The 22,818-nt window shown below is 35.9% G+C and overlaps 1 protein-coding gene across 2 annotated transcripts in view; it reads left to right on the top strand.

Annotated features, from left to right (window-relative positions):
- CRYBG3 (crystallin beta-gamma domain containing 3) overlaps window positions 1-22,818 on the top strand; it is a 124,088-nt gene that overhangs the window by 30,899 nt on the left and 70,371 nt on the right. For both annotated transcript variants that reach the window (XM_045385348.3, XM_005548357.5), the window contains one exon: window positions 12,441-12,871. Coding sequence is in view for 1 of the 2 variants with exons in the window: in XM_005548357.5 (XP_005548414.3) it covers window positions 12,441-12,871 (431 nt within the window). In the remaining variant the exon portion in view is untranslated. The remainder of the gene's footprint in view (window positions 1-12,440; window positions 12,872-22,818) is intronic.

Below are 22,818 nucleotides of genomic sequence, written 5' to 3'. Positions count from 1 at the left end.
AAATGGGGAGGATTGGTAACTCCTTTCTAAGGAGGTTAGTAATGAGGACAGAGGAAAAGGCTGTCTCTGGATATACTTTTGAATGGTGGAAGCTCATGGAAGGGCCAGATCAGCAACTGAGGTTCCTCGGTGAGGGACACCGAGGATTATGAACTGGTGCTCTGGTGAAGGAATTAGCTTTGGGAGGTGGAATTGTTGCTCCTTTTTGCAAGGGTCAGTGAAGGAAGTGGGCTAGATGCTGCTGCTGCTGTTGTTGCTATGGCTGTTGTGATGCAAGTAGTGACAGGACTGTGAGGGAGTGTCTCTCTGAAAAACAAGGCTTTCTGAGCTCTTCTGAAGTACTCTTTCTGATACTCTTCTGAGCAAGTGAATGGGATAGTTGAAGGGATGGCTAAAAGGATGCGAGAAGGGTTTGAAATAGCTGCTGTGAAAAATGGGAAAAGGTTGCAGACTTATTTTAAGCTGAGGCTGTAAATCATGAATGATTGGCACCCTGAATCTGTATAGCTCTGCATATCCCTGCAGAGTTTTTAAGTGAGACTCAAGTCACCTATTTGGAAAAGAGAAATCTGGAGTTTTCTGGATAGGGGTGACCAAGGAACAAAAGAAAGAGACTTTGAGGTAATTGGCCATATTTGAGATCTGGATAGAGAAGATAGGAACATTTTTTGGAACTGAAAGGGACAGAGTAAGAATCAGGGCAGAAGCTGTGATGAGGCAGGAGAACTGGTGTGATGGGTACACCTAGGACAATTGGGTAAGGGAGCTGAAAAGATGAGCAGGTGTGAATGCGGGGGAATGCCTGAGATGCAGAGCCCAAAGCAATGCAGTTATGGGTCAGGACAAGGGCGAGGATTAGCCAAAGGGCAGGGAAGTGGGGAGTCGAAGTGGAGGGCATTGGAGTTGAGAGTGCCAAGGAACCCAGGTGGGGTGGGGAGTCAGGGTGGTCTAAAGGGTTGTTCTTGGTATGCACAGTGAAGCCAAAGCCTGTGGTAGAAAGGAGGACCAAGCCAGGTGCTAGAGACAGTAAAGGAAGAATTACTTGGCCATTCCATGTTTTCTACTCAGATGCTTTGAAAAAATTGACAGGTAATCGTACATATCCATGCTGTACTGAGTGATATTTTGATACACATATATAATGTGTAATTATCAAATCAGGGTAATTAGCATATCCATAACCTCAAACATGTATCATTTCCTAGGAAGACTCAATGTTTTTTCTTTTAGCTATTTAAAAATACACAATAAATAATTGTTAACTGTAGTTACCCTGAAGTGCTATGTAACTCTAGAATTTATTCCTTCTATGTAGCTTTAATTCTGTATCCACTAATCAACCTCTTTTTATCTCCCTCTCCTCTACCCTTGCCAACCTCTAGTAACCACCATTTTACCTCTGAGACCAAATGTTTCAGCTTCCATATGTGAATGAGACCATGCAGTATTTCTTTCTCTGCTTGACTTATTTCATTTCACATAGTGTCCTCCAGGATCATCTACATTGCTGCGAATGATGGAGTTTCATTCTTTTTTTATGGCTGAATAGTATTTCATTGTGTGTACATAAACCACATTTTCTTTTTCCATTTGTCTGTTGATGGACACTTAGGTTAATTCCATACTTGGCTGTTGTAAATAGTGCTGCAATAAACATGGGTGTGCAGATATGTCTTTGACATACTGATTTCCTTTTCCTTAGATGTGTATTTAGAAGTGGGATTGCCGGATCCCATGGTAGTTTATTTTTGGTTTTTGGAGCAACCTCCATACTGTTTTCCATAATGATTGTACCAATTTATATTCCCACCAACAGTGTATAACAGTTCCCTTTTCGCTACATACTCACCAGCATTTGTTACTTTTTGTCTTTGTGATAATAGCCATTCTAACTGGGGTGTGATATCTCATTGTGGTTTTGAAGTGCATTTCCTGGATAATTAGCAATGTTGAACATATTTCATGTACTTGTTGACTATTTGTGTGTCATCTTTGATAAATGTCTATTCAGATTAATTGCCCATTTTTATTTCTTCAAATTATTTTAATAGTTTGAGAGCACAGGTGGTGTTTGGTTATATGGATAAGTTCTTTAGTGGTGATTTCTGAGATTTTGGTATACCCATCACCCAAGCAGTGTATACTGTACCCAATATGTAGTATTTTATCCCTCATTCCCCTCCCACCCTTTCCCCCAAGTCTCCAGAGTCCATTATTATCATTCTTATGCCTTTGCATCCTCTTAGCTTAGCTTTCACTTATAAGTGAGAACATACGATGTTTGGTTTTCCATTCCTGAGTTACTTCACTTAGAATAATGCTCACCAACTCCATCCAAGTTGCTGCAAATGCCATTATTTCATTCCTTTTTCTGGCTGAGTAGTATTCTACGGTGTGTGTACACACAGACACACACACATATAATACACACACACAAACACACACACACGCATTTTCTTTATCCACTTGTTGGTCGATGGGCATTTAGGCTGGTTCCATATTTTTGCAATTGCGAATTGTGCTGCTATAAACATGTGAGCACAGGTGACTTTTTCATATAATGACTTCTCTTCCTCTGGGTAAATACTCAGTTGTGGGATTGCTGGATAAAATGGTAGATCTTCTTTTAGTTCTTTAAGGAATCTCTGTACTATTTTCCATAGTGATTGTACTAGTTTACAATCCCACCACCAGTGTAAAAGTGTCCTCCTTTCACTGCATCCATGTCAACATGTATGATTTTTAAATTTTTAAATTATGGTCATGTTTGCCATAATTAAATATTGTGGTATTGCAATTGTGGTTTTAATTTGCATTTCCCTGATAATTAGTGATGTTGAGCATTTTTTCATGTTTGTTGGCCATTTGTTTATCTTCTTTTGAGAATTGTCTATTCATGTGCTTAGCTTACTTTTTGATGGGATTATCTGGTTTTTTTCTTGCTGATTTGTTTGGATTCCTTATAGATTCCGGATATTAATCCTTTGTCAGATGCACAGTTCGTGAAGATTTTCTCCTACTCTGTGGGTTATCTGTTTGCTGATTATTTCTTTTGCTGTACAGAAGTTTTTTAGTTTAATTAGGTCTCATGCATTTATCTTTGTTTTTGTTAGATTTGCTTTTGGGTTCTTGGTGATGAATTCTCTGCCTAAGCCAATGTCTGGAAGAGTTTTGTGGATGTTATCTTCTAGAATTATTATGGTTTCAGGTATTAGATTTAAGTCTTTGATCCATCTTGAGGTGATTTTTGTATAAGGTGAGAGATGAGGATCCAGTTTCATTCTTTGACATGTGGCTTGCCAATTATCCCAGCACAATTTGTTGAATAGGCTGTCCTTTCCCCACTTTATTTTTGTATGCTTTGTTGAAGATCAGTTGGCTGTAAGTATTTGTCTTTGTTTCTGGGTTCTCTATTCTGTTCCTTTAGTCAACATACCAGTACTATGCTGTTTTGGTAACTATAGCCTTGCAGTGTAGCTTGAAGTCAAGTGAAGTGATGCCTCCAGATTTGTTTTTTTGTTGTTGTTTATTTTTTGCTTAGTCTTGCTTTGGCTATGTGGGCTTTTTTTTTGTTCCATATGAATTTTAGGATTTTTTTTCTAGTCCTATGAAGAATGATGATGGTATTTTGATGGGAATTGCATGAAATCTGTAGATTACTTTTGGCACTATGGTCGTTTTCATAATATTCTACCCATCCATGAGCATGGGATGTGTTTCCATTTGTTGGTGTCATCGATGATTTCTCTCAGCAGTGTTTTGTAGTTTTCTTTGTAGAGATCTTTCACCTCCTTTGTTAGGTATACTCCTAAGTTTTTTTGTTTGTTTGTTTGTTTGTTGCAGCTGTTGTAAAATGGATTGAGTTCTTGATTTGTTTCTCAGTTTGGTCGTTGTTGGGGTATAGCAGTGCTCCTGATTTGTATACATTGATTTTTTTATCCTGAAATTTTCCTGAATTCATGTATCAGATGTAGGAGCTTTTTGGATGAGTCTTCAGGGTTCTCTAGAAACACGATCATATCATTAGCCAACAGAGACAGTTTGGCTTCCTGTTTACCAATTTGGACCCTTTATTTCCTTCCCTTGTTTGATTGCTCTGACTAGGACTTCCAGCACTATATTGAATAAGAGTAGTAACAGTACCATTCTTGTCTTGTTCTAGATCTTAGAGGAAAAACTTTTAACTTTTCAACATTTACTATGATGTTAGCTGTGGATTTGTCATATGTGGCCGTTATTTCATTGAGGTACATTCCTTATGTACCTATTTGTTGAGAGTTTTTATCAAGAAAGGATATTAAATTTTATTAAATGTTTTTCTGTCTCAGATGATCAAAAGGTTTTTATTCTTCATTCTGTTGATGTAATGTTTCTTGCATTGTATATGTTGAATTGTCTTTGCATCATTGGGATAAATTCCACTTAATTACGATATATAATCTTTTTTATGTACTGTTGGATTAATTTTGCTAGTATTTTATTGAAGATTTTTGCATCTTGTTATTCTAGGATAATGGCCTGTAGTTTTCTTTTGTGTGTGTTTGTGTGTCTATGTCTGGTTCTGGTATCAGGGTAATGATGGCCTTGCATGGCCTTGCATGATGAACTTTTGAAGAATTCTGTCTCCTTCAGTTTTTTGAAATAGTTTGAGAATAATTGGTGTTCTTTAACAGTTTAATGGAATTCAGCTGTGAGGCTGTGTAGTCTTGGGCTTTTCTTTGTTGGGAGACTTTTTATTACTTATTCAACCTTGGTACTAGTTACTGGTCTGTTCAGGTTTTCTATTTTTTTCTTGCTTCAATTTTGGTAGATTGTGTATGTCTAGGAATGTATTCATTTCCTCTAAGTTTTTTTTTAATTATTTGTTGGTATATCATCATTCATAAAAATTTCTGATGAGCCTTTGTATTATGGTGGTATCTATCAGTCATGTCTCCTTTTTCAATTCTGATTTTACTTGGGTCTTTTTTCTTAGTCTAACTGATGGTTTATTAATTTTGTTTTTATAAAAAACTGACTTTATGTTTCATTGCTCTTTTGTATTATACTTTAGTCTGAATGTCATTTATTTCTGCTCTGATTATTGTTTTCTCCTAATTTGGGAGTCGGCTTATTCTTGTTTTGCTAGTTTCTTGAGGTGTACTGTTAGGTTGTTTATTTGAAATAATTTTTTTATGTTGATGTTGCTGTCAGCTTCCCTCTTCTGCTTTTGCTGTATCCTATAGGTTTCTGTGTATTGTGTTTCTACTTTCATTTGTCGAAACAAATGTTTTAATTTTCTTCTTTTTTCATTGGTCATTCAGGAGCATGTTTAATTTCCATGTATTTGTACAGTTTCCAAAATTTCTTTTGTTATTGATTTCTAGTTTTATTCCATTGTGGTTAGAAAAAATACTGGCTATGATTTTGATTTTTTAAAAAATATGTTGAGACTTAATTTGTGGCCTGAAATATGGTGTGTTCTGAAGAATATTCCATTTGCTGGTGAGAAAAATGTGTATTCTATAGCTGTTAGATGAAATGTTGTATAAATGTTTGTTAGGTCTATAGTGAAATGTAATCTGCTATTTCCTTAAGTGTTTTTTTTTTTTTTTTTTTGGTCTAGATATGTCCAGAGTTGAGAGTGGGATTTTGAAGTTTACAGCTATTATTATATTGGGGTCTACCCCATTGGATCTAATACTATTTGTTTTATATATCTGGGTGTTCCTGTCTTGAGTGCATGTATATTTACAGTTGTTACATCCTCTTGTTGACTGGGTCCCTTTATCCTTATATAATGACCTTCTTTATCTCTTTTTGCAGTTTTTGACTTGTAGTCTGTTTTCGCTTCCATTTGCATGGAATATCTTTTTCCATCCATTTACTTTCATTCTGTGTGTGTCTCCATATGTGAAGTGAGTTTCTTGTAGGTAGCATATAGTTGAGTCCTGTTTTTTTTTTTTTTTTTGAGACGGAGTCTAGCTCTGTCGCCCAGGCTGGAGTGCAGTGGCCAGTTCAGCTAATCTATATCTTTTCATTGGGGAATTTAACCATTTACATTTGTGGTTATTATTGATAGGTATTATTGTCATTTTGTTAATTTCTGATCATTTTGTGTATACATTGTTCCTTTCTTATTGTTTATCTTTGGTGGTTTTCTATCATGATAAGGTTTGATTACTTTATCTCATCTATGTATCTTCTCTATCAGTGAGCTTTATACTTTTGTAGTTTTATGGTAGTAGATATTGTTTTGCTTCCAAATGTGGGACACCCTTGAGCATTTCTTTAAAGTCTATGTAGTGGTGATGAATTTTCTCTGTTTTTGTTTGTCTGGAAGGGACTTTATTTTTCCTTCATTTCTGAGGGATAGCTTTGCTGGGTATAATGTTTTTAGTTGAGTTTTTTTTTTTCTTTCAGCAACTTGAACGTATCATTCTATTCTTTTCTTGCCAATAAGGTTTCTGCTAAGATATATGCTGTTATTCTGATGGAGATTCCTTTGTATGTGACTTGCCATTTTTCTCTATTTTTAGAAATCTCTATTTGTTGACTTTTGACAGTATGACTGTAATGTGCCTCAGAAAGGACCTTTCGAGATTGAATCTATTTGGGGACTTTTGAGCTTTCTGGATCTAGATGTCTATATTCTTCCAAGACTTAGAAAGTTTTTAGCTATTATTTCATTAAATAGGGTTTCTATGCCTTTTCCTATCTCTTTTCCTCCTGGGCTTTCCTTATTCCTTTTTATTTTCTGATTGGATCATTTAAAAAAACCTTTCTTCAAGTTCAGAAGTTTTTTCTGCTTCATCTAATCTATTATTGGTACTTTCCATTGCATATTTTATTCATTGATTTTTTTCAGCTTCAACATTTCTGTTTGGTTCTTTATTGTGACACCTGTCTTGTTGACTTTATCATTCATATCATAAATAGTTTTTCTGATTTTATTGAATTGTCTATCTGTATTTTTTTGTATCTTGCTGAATTTACTTAAGATTTTTATTGTTAATTTCTTTTTAGGCATTTCATAGATTTTCTTTTCTTGGTTTTCTGTTACTGGATAATTATTGCATTCCTTTGTGTTACATTTCTTGCTTTTTCATGTTTCTCGTGTCCCTACTTTGTTACCTATGCATCTGGTGGAATAAGTACCTCCTTCAATTTTATGAAGTAGCTTTGTAGGGAAAGATTTTTTCTTGCAGATGTGATACATGGTGTCTGGCTTTGGATTTGGTTCTAGGTAGGCACAGTAGTGTAGTCACAGTATGATTTTTTTTTTTTTTTTTTTGGCTGTCATCAACATCTGTGAGTGCCTCAGTGGCCTAGACTATGTGGGTCTGTGGAGGCAGTGAGATGGCTTTGGTTTTGCTGGGGGCAGGATCATCAGTGACAGTAGTCACCTAGCAGGCCTGTTCCCAGTTTCTGAGTGGTGTGTGTATACCATTCAGCTCCACTGATGAAAGGGGCACAGTCACTGGTAGTGTCAGACTCCTGGCAGCCTGTTTTGGGGCCCTGTGGTGAGGGTGCACATGTGATGCTTAGCAGTTTCACTGCTCAAGGGGGCAGGGCAACATTATCTGCACGTTGACCTTGTTTACTGTACCCATTGCCACAGCACCCATCACGTGCTACAGGCTGCTTAAGGAGGTGACAAAATAATGCTAATTAGACCTGCAAAAAAGTTCAGACATCACTAGAATGTAGGTACCATGAAAGCCAGGATTTTGGTACATTTGTCACTATTGCATCTAAATGCCTAGAATAGTGTCTTGTTGATTCTTTATTGAATGAATCAATACTTTAAAGTTTACATTGAACCTAACTGCTTTTTCGTTTACCTAGTTTTAGCCTGTTCATTTGGGACTGTATTCCCCAGAAACATTGTTTCAAATTCTCTAAATTTTGAGAACCCAAATCCTAGTTTCACCTTTTTGTCTCTCCTTCAGCTTTTCTCTCCTTTCACTTTACTGAGGTCAGAGCCATTTGTTGAACCTTACTGTCTTTTCACTTACAAAATTTATAAGGCTTTAGCCACTCTCCTTGCCACTTTACTTGGCAGAGAAAATGTCCTTCTCTCCAATGCTAATACTTTGTCTTTATTAGAAGTATTAGAAATTATATTGTTCTCTTCATATCATCACCTCCTTCCTTTCCTTCTGGAACCTGTCATCCATCTCTTTATACCATAGTCACTCCCTTTCCAACAAGTATAGAGCTGATTCACAAAACAGTAAGTTCTGTCTTGGAACTTAAAATGTCTTTTGTCTTTCCTTCCTTCTAGTTAAACATCTCTGAAAAGGTTTCCCATCTACTTATGACTATTCATATTTCCTTGTTAGCTACTCACTGTTTCGCACCTCAAGTTTTGGACTGAACACATGAATTCTTGAACTGTTATGACTGTTTCTCCTGCATTCTTAAGGCTTTTCCATTTCTTCATTTATTACTCTAACAAACATTTGAGGCATGTTTGTTATTATTAGGCATGTTTGTTATTATTAGGCATGTTATTATTAGGCATGTTAATAAGGCATGTTTGTTATTACTCTAACAAACATGCCTTATTATCAGGCATGTTTCAAGGTGGTAGAGATACTGCAGTGAATAAAATAGACAAAAACCTTTGGCCTTATGGATATTACATCCTTAAGGAAGAAACACATATTAAATGTTGTAGGTGTGTGTTGTGTGTGTATTTACTATAATAGTAAGTACAAGAAGAAAAATAAAACAGGAGGATAGGCAGTTTTACAGTGGAGGAGTCTGCTATTTTAGATCATGCTGAGAGAATTTTCACTGGTGAGATGGTTTTCAAGTAAAGGCCTGAAGGAGGTGAGAGAGAGTGAGTTCATCTGGGGGATGAACATTCTAAGTAGAGAGAGGAGTAAAGGCAAATTCCCAAGGTGGGTGTGTGCCTGATGTTTTTGAATATGAATGAGGAAGATAGTCCTCATCTTTCTTGAGCCTACAGTGGCATTTGACATTCTTGACTCCCGTCTGCCTTTTGAAGGGTTCTTTGTTTCTTTGGAGATCTCTGGTATTCTATAGAGACTAACCTGGTCTGGTTTTGATCTCCTCCGTCTCTTTCACTGGTTTCTTCTTTTCATTGTTTTTGCCTTTTTGTCTTTTTTTCCATAGGGATCTTTTTGTTTTTTCCTCTTTTTTTCCTGCTCACATTGTATACTGCCAGACTGCATTCTTAAAATGTGCCTCTGTTTATCAGACATCTCAACTTGTGTATCACAAGGGACCAAAAATTTCACATTTGACAACTAAATAGTTTGTTGCCCTACCTGCCTCTTACCCAGAGCCCTAATTCTCACCTCCCTTTCTATTTTCCATGTCCATTTGTTTGGCTTACCTACTCAAATTGTTGTCTAATTTAGAGAACTCAGTTATCTGTGACCATGTTATTCTTCACCCACCACTTCTAACTGGTCATCTTATCGAACCCTTTATCCTCTGTGCTCCAATCTTTTTCAACCATATCCCTGCCATAGTAAACATATTCCAAACTTCTGTGTCTTTGTGCATACCATGGCTTGTGTCTAGAATATTCTTAACACTCTTCAGAATTAAGCTCAAATGTTATCTTCTATGCAAAGAAGATGGTTTCTCTACATCCCCACTCATTAATTATGTCTTCCATTGTGTACATATCTCTTGTAAGCCCTCTACAGTGATACTAATATAATGAGTATCTTCCTAGCTTGTAAGCTCCTTGAAGACCTCAGCTAAATCTTATTAATCAGTATACATAATATTTTCCTGTATTTTGTTGTGTTGGGCCCCAGCATAGCAAAGAGAGTAGATAGAGAAATGCATTTGGACTAAAAGTACTGCATTACAACATATTGAACATGAGGGAAAAACATTGAAAATTCCAAAGATACATATGCCTTCATCAGTAACATTCACATAGTATATACATAATACCAAAATCTTGGAGAGCAGCTAGAATGAACATTTTGTTAATGTTTGCCTGAATCCTGAGTGCTTTCATTCTACTCATTCATTGCTACAATGGTAGACAGTCCTGTTGGCAGACAGATGTAGGGCCCGCATAATGAGGGCCTGTAGGCAGGCTGAACTTGTCTAGGCTGAGGGTGAAGAACAACTGCTTTAGATCAATCTTAAAATTTTAATTCTTTGTTATTTAATTTATTGCAGGTGTTTACTTTGAATAGCAGTGTATTTTTCCTGCTAGTTTTGTTTCTAAATTCAGAAACTTTTTTGTTGTTGGTGTTTTAATTACTAATACACGTTTCTCATAAGATTATGAGGGAAAAATTAAGCAACTAAAACATTTAAGGGAACTAAAAACTACTCTTTAGTAAACTTATAGGGATTCTGGAATAGCAAAGAAGCAGACAGTTGAGGGGAAGGAGAAACAAGTGATTTTAAAAAAATATATTTACTATTTTAAAAAGGTTAAATATAAAGTCTTTCATTAGTTTCACAAAATGTATCTTCCTCATTTGGAAAGCAACCTCTTACGCTTTGAAAGGAATGAGCAAGTTAAAATAATAGGGAGATAAATACATTTTTGACAAAAATTACTTTTTTGAGATTTTAATGATGTTAAAAGTGGTAATCTTGTTCATTTTTCTTCTTTTAAATCACTGCCCAGATTATATAAGACTCTTTTGCAAATTTCTGAAGCATTTTAAGGATGTTTATGATATTTTAATGAACAGCCTGTAGTTTGCTTTCTTCAAGTGGCTACATAGGAAGAGCAGCCGCTTTAGTCACTGTTCTTTTCACGTTCCAGTGCTCTTTTTGAGCTGGGGAGAAATATTGTGGCTAAAAATTACAATAAACCCAATTGTTAACAAAAAATGTATATCCTTCATATAAATGACCAGTTTCAAAATGTTGACTGCATATCTTCTACTGCCAGACTGAGAGATCATTTATCCTGTTTATATGAGGAGAGGGCACAGGTGACTTATAGTGTCAGCTCTCAGAATGGGCAGAAGGTTGGACGGGTGAGGTGGAGACAAGTGGAATCAAATTGTAGTTGAAACTGGTGAAAGGTGAGACGTGTAGTGTCTCTAGAAGGCTGGTGGCATTCTAAATGTAGAGGCTCACAAGATGTATTAAATCTTAACACATCAAAAAATGCCATGTGCACTCAGAAATCCCCTTTGACACCTATGGGAACAAACTTAAAAATATTGTTTGCTTGCAATCAGTTTGCTGAGTTAATAGGTTTTAATATTTTCTCAACCTTTCATATGCTATATCTTTTTTAGTGGTTAGTGAAATCCTCCTTTATATTAATTTGAACTTAGATCAAAACATGGAATGAGGTGAAAAAATGGCATTATAATTATGTTCTTGCCTTCTTGAAGCTCGTGTTTTTATAAAACATTCTCACGTGAACCTAAAATGCCCTAAGGTGGTTTTGACTTGGTGTCCTGATTGTTTTCTGACTCCGACTCGACCTTTCCTTTTCTAAGGGCTAGCGAACATAACAGGTGACAGAGACTGTAGGATGGGCATTCTTTTTACAGTTATGTGAGTGAGCATGTTTGGAAGGCAGAGTGAGTTGGCTCATGGGCCTAAAGCTTTTTAGAATCTGGAAATAGCACGAAGTGGAATGCCAACATGCTCTTTGATGTAGCAGCTCAGTTTGCCTCACACAGTATGCATTAATTGAGTTTGCTTTACCAGTAACTTAATTACGAGCAGGCAAAATGGACTTCTGCAAGTGTTTGTCTTCAAGAGTGCCTGATGCTATCCATGGTTTGCATTAACATTATGTATCAGGACTTCCTGTTTTACCAGGAAGGGGTCACAAGTGGGCTCTTTCTCTGAAGTACCATGTTACTGTCTTTTCCTCATCTTCTTGAATAATGTTACATATTGTGCCAGCTTTATAGGTTAACACAATGCTGAAATGATGAGGTCTGTTGAGGTGTTATTATCTCAAGTACCAGTAATTTGATTACTCTCCCTTAGCTCTGTCATAATAAAGGCTAAATTTAAATACACATGTTTACTGTGGTCTCTTCTCTCTCCGTATTTACCTCTCATGTCATTTTTGTACCCTAACCTCCAGTCATATTAAACTCCCTTGGGAGCTGATACCCCACTAAACACACACACAGATGCATAAGTATCACATAGTCACTTTTTTTGTCCCCTTCAAAGAGTGCACTTCCTCTAGGAAGCATCCCCCAAGTTACCGTCTGTGTTCTCATTTCCACCAAGTCTGGACTAGTTACTCCTGTTCTGGGTTCCCATGTGTGCGGTACTTCTCCCCTCATGACATTTACCATGTAGCTTACCGTGCCCTTCAGTAGATTGTGAACTGCCCAAAGGAACAGAAGCCATTAGTCTTATTCACAAATGTATCCTGGTGTCTACACAGAGTCTGTTTTGTAATAGCTTATCAGTCTGTTTTATTATTTAAATAATGATGCTTATTATTGTCTATTTTGTTTTCAAAGATTCGCCAAAGTGAGGACAAAAGGAACCATGCTGAGAAGTCAGTCACTCCTCCAGTGCAGGAAGATCCCAAAAAGGCATATGATGTTTCCAGTTCCACTGCAGATTCCAAAATAGGAGAAAGTGACAGACAGCCAAAAGAAAGCTTTTTTCAGTTTCTTGGTAACTTATTCAATATTTCGGGAAAATCATCTCTAGGTGAAGCTAAGCAGTCTTCTTTCAGAGATGACCATGATAAAGCTGAGAAAGATTTACAGAATCCCAGTGACCATCATGAAGAAGGGATCAAAAGGGAGAGAGAGATTTTCAGTGGCTCCCTAAGAACCCAGACACATCCAACAGAAGAACAGGACTCCAACTCATCTGAACTCTCAGATGCTTTTTCTTTGGATACAACACAAGACAGTGAACAAGAAGCCACTAATTTGCTAAAGTAAGTTTAAAATTTAATCGAACCAAAAAATTGAGCTTTTTGGATCTAGCTTTTTAGCTTTAGTTTTAATCCTAGTAATTGGTGGGATTGGAAGAGATATTCTGTAGTGTCCCTACTACTGGGTAAAAATCTTTATGATTCTCTGTACCATACAAGTAATTAATCATGGTACAGAGAACCATACAGGTAATCCAGGGCCTGCTAAATTTGTCTTAGTAAAAGATTTATTTTTTCCCTGCATGGTAATGTTTTCTGTTGCATGAATTCCTCCTGTGTCAGGACAGGCAACGTATTCAATATGTGCATTTTGAGGGAAAATGGTCCTCAGGTTTGTATTCTTATTCTGTCAATATCTTTATTCTGTAAAATTTAATTAAAGCAGTTAAGAAAAGCAATTTAAATGGGCTCTATTCATGAAACTAGCTTTATGAACCTTTACAGAGCTCCAAGAAACGAAAATATTGCTTGAATTGAAGGAACATTTTACCACCACTTTCTTCATTGTTTGATTAGCAAACACACACCAACTTGTTTTTCCTTTTACTCTCAAATGAGGTAGAAGGAATATTTTGTAATTAAGGAATGTTTATCACATTGTTGAGTCCATTCGATATTTTGTGTGACATAAAAGTATTCATTTGTAACTAGTAAGGTTTTGTTTTATTGACTTTACTTTTACCTCTGCTTGAGAATTTATTATTGAAGAAGCCATCAATAATATTATAGTCAGATATAAGCATTACCATATAGTTATGCAGTTCTTTTTAGTTTCTAGGAAGTTCTTTATAGTTTCCAGGTGTCTTTATGTAGGTGCTTTCAGTTAATTCCTCATAGTAAACTTATGATACAGGCACAGACCTATCTTACAGCTCTGTGAAAATAGATTAGAGTTTGTCCATGAAGAAGAATGTTGTGGGGCTTGTTCCACCTGATGTTAAAATGTATTGATACAGCTGTGGTATTTGAAACAGTGTCATACTGATGTAATATTTGCTAGACATTTAAATCGAACACAGTAGACAGCCTAGAAATAGACTCTCTTATATGTAACTTGAACCCTAGAATGTGATGTCATTATGTGTTCCTCATCTTTGCATTAAAGTAAATGAAGATAGAGTAACAAATATTAAAAACAATAAAAATGTTAAAAGCAGCATTTGTACATTTTTATTTTGGTAAGAAATGACTTTCTAAGCATAATAGCAATGGAAGGTATCAATAAGAAGATCAGTAGATTAAAACTTATTCCCAATTTTCAAACTCTTTTATGTCAAGTAACATAAGCAATAATAAATTTAAATGGAAAATGAAAAAATTATACACAAAAAAATGACAGAGAATGCTTTAACTGATAAGCAATTTAGACACCAACTAACCAATAGAAAAGGCAAACAATATAAACAAATCTTTCAAATAAAAGAAGTCTAATCTGTTAATAAGTGAAAAAAGTTTATTTTCACTAACAATCAAGGAAATGCAGGCCAGGTGCGGTAATCCCTGGGATTACCTGTAGGTAATTACAAGCTGTAATCCCAGCACTTTGGGAGGCTGAGACGGGCGGATCACAAGGTCAGGAGATCGAGACCATCCTGGCTAACATGGTGAAACCCCGTCTCTACTACAAAATACAAAAAACTAGCCGGGCGAGGTGGGGGGCGTGGCTAACATGGTGAAACCCCGTCTCTACTACAAAATACAAAAAACTAGCCGGGCGAGGTGGCGGGCGCCTGTAGTCCCAGCTACTCGGGAGGCTGAGGCAGGAGAATGGCGTAAACCCGGGAGGTGGAGCTTGCAGTGAGCTGAGATCCGGCCACTGCACTCCAGCCTGGGGGACAGAGCGAGACTCTGTCTCAAAAAAAAAAAAAAAAAAAAAAAAAAATCAAGGAAATGCAAACTAAAGTGAGAATGTTTCCCCATTAAATTGATAATAATAATAAATGATAATGTCCTGAGTGAGTCAGAGTTGATAAGGCTGGCACTCATATACCCTGCTAGGAGTGGAGTACAAATTGGTAGCATTTTTTAGAAATTCAATTGGCAATATATATCAGGAACCTTAAGTTTGGAAGTTATTTCTGATAATGTACAAAGGTGTTGATTCTAACATTACAGGAACGTGTATTTGGAAACCAGTATCCAACAGCAGAAAAGTGGCTCAATTGTGCTGCATCCATAATATGTGAATACGATTGTCTAAAGCAGTACTATTCAAAGTGTGGTCCTTGGAGCAGCAGCAGCAGAATCACCTGGGACCTCATTAGGAATGCACATTATCTGATCAGATCCACGGAAGCAGAATCTCTGCAGGAGTGGGGCCCAGCAATATTCTAACTGCCTCTTTAGATGATTGTTTTGCTTGCTCACATTTGACATCTAGCATTTTAAAGTAACTTAAAATGGTGATAATTTGGAGGTTGTTATAGGAATTGGGTAGAATGGGAAGTTTGTACTTTTTCTCCTTTGATTAGTTAGGTCAGATTTTTTTTCTTTGGTACTAGTCGATTAAAAAGAGAGAAGATACTTTTCCTCTTATTTTTACCAAATAATAACTTGTTAGTAGACTAATTCCTTGTTAACAGAATAATTGCTTAAGGCAATTCTCCAAAGTCTCCTCAACAAAGAATGGTGGTTCTTGATTTAGGAGGAAAGGGAAAACCACCTGACTGCCAGTTTGACTGAGATGCCAGCTTCCTTCAGGCCTAGCTTTGAAAATCTCACAGTTTACCAGGCTTAGAATTACAGTTTCAACAACTTCCTCCTGACAGCTGTCAATATGCTTAAGAATTATAATTTAGGCCAGGCGTGGTGACTCATGCCTTTAATCTCAGCACTTGGGAGGTCGAGGCAGGCGGATCACCTGAGGTCGAGAGTTCGAGACCAGCCTGACCAACATGGAGAAACCCTGTCTCTACTAAAAATAAAAAATTTGCCTGGTGTGGTGGTGCATGTCTGTGATCTCAACTACTTGGGAGGCTGAGGCAGGAAAATCACTTGAACCCAGGAGGCTGAGGTTCTCATGCCATTCTCCTGCCTCAGCCTCCTGAGCAGCTGGGACCACAGGCGCCCGCCACCACACCTGGCTAATTTTTTGTATTTTCGGTAGAGACAGGGTTTCACCATGCTAGCCAGGGTGGCCTCAATCTCCTGACCTCGTGATCCGCCCGCCTCAGCCTCCCAAAGTGCTGGGATTACAGGTGTGAGCCAATGTGCCCGGTCAATATATGTAGAGAATCCTTTACTATTAATGATAATTTTGAGAATCTGTATTTTATTTTAAAGTTGTTTTGGCTCTGTTATATGAATTATTAAAAGCAATGATATATTTAAGTTTTTTATTCATGATCATGAGTATATCTCAAATATAAAACGTTATTTAAAGAGCTTATAGGGAGAGGATGATTAATGGATATAAAATTACAGCTAGATCTACATAGGAGGAATAAGTTCTAATGTTCTGTAGTACTGTAGGATGACTATAGTTAACAATAATCGATCATATATTATCAAACAGCTAGCAGAAAGGACTAAATGTTCACAACACAAATGATAAATGCTTGTGATGGATATGCTGATTTCTCTGAATTGATCATTACACAGTGTATACCTGTATCAAAATATCAGTCTGTACGTCATAAGTACGTACAATTATTACATATCAATTAATAAAAGAGCTTATGCTTTTGAAATTACTAAGAGATTTCAGTGTCACATACAAACATTTCAATTTTTTGATATTAGGAGGAATGAATTTACTTAAATTTTTTCATTGCCTTTTTCATGGACGAATGCTCCTACTTTAAAAAAATAAATCAAGGCTTATTAAAAAGGGTTAATAGCTTAAACAAGGTAATAAAACATCCTATACTGCATAACAGATGCTCATTACTATGCTATCAAACATAATTTTCCTTATTACCATTAATACAGCTTTCAGAATTTAGACAAGTTATTACAAGTCAAGTATCCCTTATCTAAAATGCTTGGGACCAGAAGTGTTTTAGATTTTCAATATTTTTTCAGATTTTAGATTTTTTTTGGGGGGGGGAGTATTTGCATAGGCATAATGAGAAATCTTGGGGATGGGACCTACGCCTAAACACAAAATTCATTTATGTTTCATTTGCATCTCATACACATGATTTAGGGGCATGAAGCAAAGTTTGCTCCTGAAAGTTTGCACCCAGAAAGCAAAGGTGCTTGTTGATTTGTTTGAGTTATAGATTGTAAATATGAGACCTTTGTCAGATGCATATTTTGCAAATATTTTCTCCCATTCTGTAGGTTGTCTGTTTACTCTGTTGTTAGTTTCTTTTGCTGTGCTGAAACTCTTTAATTAGGTACCACTTGTCGATTTTTTTGTTGTTACAATTGCTTTTGGAGTCTGTCATGAAGTCTTTGCCAAGGCCAGTGTCCAGAATGGTATTTTCTAGGTTTTATTCTAGGGTTTTTATAGTTTTAGGTTTTATATTTAAGTTTTTAGTCCATCTCAAGTTGATTTTTGTATATGGTGAAAGGTAGGGGTCCAGTTTCAATCTTCTGCATATGGCTAGCCAGTTATCCAAAGGACATAAACAGACACTTCTCAAAAGAAGACACACACCTGGCCAACAAGCTTAAGAAAACATGCTCAATATCACTAATCATTAGAGAAATGCAAATCAAAACCACAGTAAGATACCATCTCTCACCAGTTGGAATGACTATTACCAAAACATCAAAAAACAACAGGCTGGTGAGGTTGTGGAGAAAAGGGAACCCTTATACCCTGCTGGTGGGAGTGTAAATTAGTTCAGCCATTGTGGAAAGAAGTGTGGTCACTCCTCAAAGAACTTAAAACAGAATTACCATTTGCCCCAGCAATCCCATTACTGGGTATATAACCAAAGGAATATAAATCATTCTACCATGAAGACACATGCATATGTCTGTTCATTGCAGCAATATTCACAATAGCTAAGACATGGAATCAACCTAGATGCCCATCAGTGGGGGACTGGATAAAGAAAATGTGGCGCAAAAACAGCAGGGAATACTACACAGCAATTAAAAAGAATGAAACCATGTCCTGTGTAGCAACATGGATGGACTAAGAGACCATTGTCATAATCAAATTAACCCTTTTATGCTTAGCGTTCCACTAATGGAACGCTAATGTGGGAGTTTTTTACATCCTGCTGCTCAAGCTTATTGCCAAGGTCTGATTTTTCAAACTCAAAAAATTGCAAACTCCCACATAAAATGCAAGAACAGAAAAAACAAATACTGCATGTTCTTACTTCTAAGTGGGAGCTAGACATTGAATACATGTGGACACAAGGGAGCAACAGACACCAGGGCCTATTTGAGGGTGGGAGGAGGATGAGGATTGAAAACCTACCCACTGGGTATTAACGCTGATTAGCTGGGTGACAAAATTATCTGCACATGAAACCCCTGTCACATGCAACTTATCCATTTGACAAACACGCATGTGTACTCCTTGAACCTAAAATAAAAGTTGGAAAGAAGAAAAAATGATAAATTTTCCACTTGTGATATCATGTTGGTGCTCAAAAACTTTTGGATTTTGGAGCATTTTGGATTTCAGATTTTCAGATTAGGAATGTTCAGCCTGTATTTACTATGTAAAGTGAGTTTAAAAAAAAATCCTCACCAAAAGGCAATGTAAGTGATTTGATCTTCACTTAATAGTTTTGTCATTGTTTTTAAATTATAACTGACTATACAAGTTTTGTTTTTAATATCCATAAAACCTTTATGAAAACCTGTGTGGCAACATTTTTAGATTGTTTTCTGTATATTAACTCATGTTTCTAGGGTAGTTTACATAGGAAGCTACTTTATTGTTGGGTTAATTTTTTTTTCAGTTCTATTTTTCACAGGTACATATGCATAATGCTAAACTCTTCTGTGAAAGCTCCTGTGATTTTTTTTTTTTGTTTTTTTTGCTTTGCTTTCCATAGAGAAGTTAAAAAGCCTTTTCTATTATGAGAGAAGATATTCTTTGTAATTTGAAAGGAAATAAATCTTACTGCTAAAAAAAAAAAAAGTAGCTTAGCCGGGCACAGTGGCTAATGCCTGTAATCCCAGCACTTGGGGGCGGCTGAGGTGGGCAGATCACTTGAGGTCAGGAGTTCGAGACCAATCTGGCCAACACGGTGAAACCCCATCTTTCTCTACCGAAAACATAAAAACTTAGCCGGGTGTGGTGGTGCGTGCCTGTAATCACAGCTACGCAGGAGGCTGAGGCGGGAGAATCACTTGAACCCGGGAGGCTAAAGTTGCAGAGAGCCAAGATCGTACCACTGCACTCTAGCCTGGGTGACAGAGCGAGACTCCATCTCAGAAAATAATAATAATAATAATAATAATTTGCCATATTTTCCTAAATGTGAATTAAATACTTTTGCTATAAGTCTAGTTATTACGCTCAGGCTGCTATTATAGAATTTTCTTTGAAGAGTGATACATGTCTTTGGTTAACCTTTGTATTATCAAGTGTATCAAATTTATCTAGAATAGAGCATAGCTGTATGTATTACCTAGAGGCTTAATAAACCTTCATATAATGAGTAATTATGTATTGGGCTAAAATCTGTAAAACCTTTTCAGATTTTCAATACGTATGCCTACTTCCTTAAATACTCGAAATTTTTAGATATTTTACTTTTTTTCTCGCTGTTCTTTGGATTATGTACCTTTGGTGTGTAGCATAAGCTGTAGATCCTATGTACAATTACAAAATACGTGAAGTTAATACTCCCTTTTCTCTGTGTAGCTTGTGAAAATACAAATGATATAAATATAGAATAAAAATGCGATGGTAACTTCCGTGTGAGAGAAAACTAAGTACGAAATTCTGTTCTTACATATGAATCCTCCTATTGTTAAATACAATGTGGGAAAAAAAAGTTTTTTAATTTTTAATTTTCCATCTTCAGCTTATTTTTAGCTATATGCTTTTTGGCATTTATATTTACTAGGGAAAAATTAAAACTTAAAGAACAACTTTATGTTCCTAAGATTATTTAATTGTATGAACTCAACTATACTCCATGAAAGAATGATCTAAAACATAATGTTGGCATGACTTAACCTTTTAAAAAGGGAGAGTTTAAAAAAAGATAGAGGGAGTGTAGCTCATTAGTACCTGAAGGGACTGACTATAACATATGAAGCTGAACTTGTAACTTTGATTTCCTATTCTTTAAATATAATATAATTGTTTAGTCTAAAGAATGTATGTTTTAATTACAAGTATATAATATTTCCATCTCCAGTGCAGCATATTAGTTAGAAATTTAAACCAGTGCATGTAACTTAATATAAATTAACTTAATCAACTTCGTTGAAAGTACTCAGAAAGCCCTAAAAAATATAAAACAATGATTCCCACCACCTACCCTGCAAAGGACCCCAATACCAAAAGGTATCACTATAGTGAGTTGAAATGTAATGGACTTTTTCTGTTTTTTATGAGAAGTCTTTTTGGATCAAAAGTTGCATTGATGCAGGATAAAATGCTTTGAGGTTTGATTAAGAGAGAGTTGCTAGCAAGAGGACCTAAATTTACTACACTAGAATAAATTTCTGTTCCTCATCTCTTATTTCCACTGACCATAAACATTTATTGGTATTGATTTCTTCAGAATTATTTTTGTGATCTTTTGCAAAAAGAAACATTGCAGTCTGTTTACAGGAGGTTTTAGGTATGAAATGTTAAAAGTTTGAAAGAAAAAAACCTGTCATTTATTTAGACTCTGTACCTTCATATGTTGTTCTGAAAGGCTTTTGTATTTTCTGAATAACTTACATATTTTGATATGGTATTTTACCAATAGCATTAATTTACCTATTTTTTTTCTTCTTGCATATTTTCACGAACTGGTTGCCTTATCCAACCTTTTTCTTTCATTGTTTTATTTTTATATTCACCATTCATTCATTCATTCATTCATTCATTCAACTTTTGGGGTTTTGTTGGTAGTTACAAATTAAATGTTTAATCCTATTATCATATAGCTTACTTTGAATAAAACATGATACATTATTAAAATTGGTATGAAGTATCTCTACTTTATGAAACACAAAATGTTTGGTACAAAACTTTTTTTCCATATTGCATATAACAATAGGAAGATTCATATGTAAGAACAGAATGTTGTACTTAGTTTTCTTACACATAGAAGTTGCCATCACATTTTTATTAGATATTTATGTCATAGTTGGCTCTGTGCAAGAGGCTTACATAGAGAAATTAATAAAAACAATACGTTGGTCTCTGTCTTCATAAGGATTAGATTTTTAAAAAATACCAATGAGGAAAGACCCAAATGTCAAATAGTGGTATCTTATCCAAGTTTTTTTCGTAACAGTCCTTGATCTAGCCTGAAACTCATGCAGCAACTACAACCATTTTTGGAACACAAAGCTTTTCTTTTTGCATCTCCTTTAGTGCTTTATAATGGACAGTAAAAATAAACGAATATAACTAACATAATTTTTTACAGTGCTGGTGCGTTAGTATTTTAAGGGGCCAGGAAGTATATAGGTTGAAGTGAATTATTTCAGCTAAAATTTAAGAAGTATTTAAGAGACACAGTTGGTGAAGTTTTTACATGTCAAAAGAGATATAATTTCTCTTTTATCAATTAGACAAATCTAGAACTCTTAATGTAACTGCTTTCAAGTTGACAATAAAATGTATTTTTTAGGTATTGGAATACTGATAACTGAATTTCTAAATTGTTCATGTTTATTTCACAGTAATGGTTTGGTTAATCATATGTCTAATCAGAAAATAATCAAGTAGAACACACATCCGATTTTTCTGCCATACTGTTTTTTAAAATATAATTTCAACTTTTATTTTAGTCGGGTGCATATGCAGGTTTATTACATGGATAAATTGCGTGTTGTGAGGGTTTGGTGTACAGATTATTTCATCACCCAGGTAATGGACATAGTACCTGACAGGCAGTATTTTAGTCCTCACCCTCTTCCCATCCTCCCCACTCAAGTAGGCCCCAGTGTTTATTTTTCCCTTCTTTGGATCCATGTGTACTGAATGTTTACCTTCCACTTATATGTGAGAACATGTAGTATTTGGTTTTCCTGTGTTAATTTACCTAGGATCATGGCCTCCACCTGCATTCATGTTGTTGCAAAGGACAAAATTTTCTTCTTTTTTCTGTCTGCATAGTATTCAATGGCATATATGTATCACATTTTCTTTATCCAATCTACCATTGATGGACACCTAGGTTGATTTCATGTTTTTGCTATTGTGGATAGTGCTCATATGAACATATGGACATATGAGTGCATGCTATTTTTTATAGTCAGGAAATTGAAAGGTAATTAGAGTTCAAAATTTAAAACATTTTAATTATCACATATAAAAATGAAGACATTGGTTTGAAATAGATTACTTAGCACTAAGTATCATTGCTTTACTTATTCATTAATTCATGAGAAGGTATTAAGCATATACAATTTGCCAAATCTTGTGTGGGGCACTTAAAAACAGAAAGATGATTAGGACACAGTACCTTCCCTCAAATAGCCACCAGGCTAGTGGGGAAGATAAATAAGTGCATAGATCTTTATGATTTAATGTGACAAACGCTGTGCTCTGTGCACCCGGAGATCAAAGACTAACTGTCCATCTTAGTAGTAGAGGGATAGGTTTGCATGGAAATTTTTTGTGTGCTGAGTCTTAGAGGGCATTAGAGTTTCCTTCTGATGCTGGCATTAAAGGACAGAGAATGGTGCATGTAATTGGCTGCAAGATAGTATGGCATGATGTGAGAACTCGTGGGGGTAGATTCTCCAAAGGAAATTGGGTGCTGAGAGCATCAGGATCTTTATACTGGGGTTAGTTTTCTATACTTCCTCTAGACATCTTTTTTGATTTCGGCATTTGCCCAAGCAGTTTAATACTCACT

Source organism: Macaca fascicularis, chromosome 2 (assembly GCF_037993035.2).
Source record: "Macaca fascicularis isolate 582-1 chromosome 2, T2T-MFA8v1.1".
Taxonomy (NCBI): domain Eukaryota; kingdom Metazoa; phylum Chordata; class Mammalia; order Primates; family Cercopithecidae; genus Macaca; species Macaca fascicularis.
This window is presented reverse-complemented; position numbering and strand designations above follow the sequence as displayed.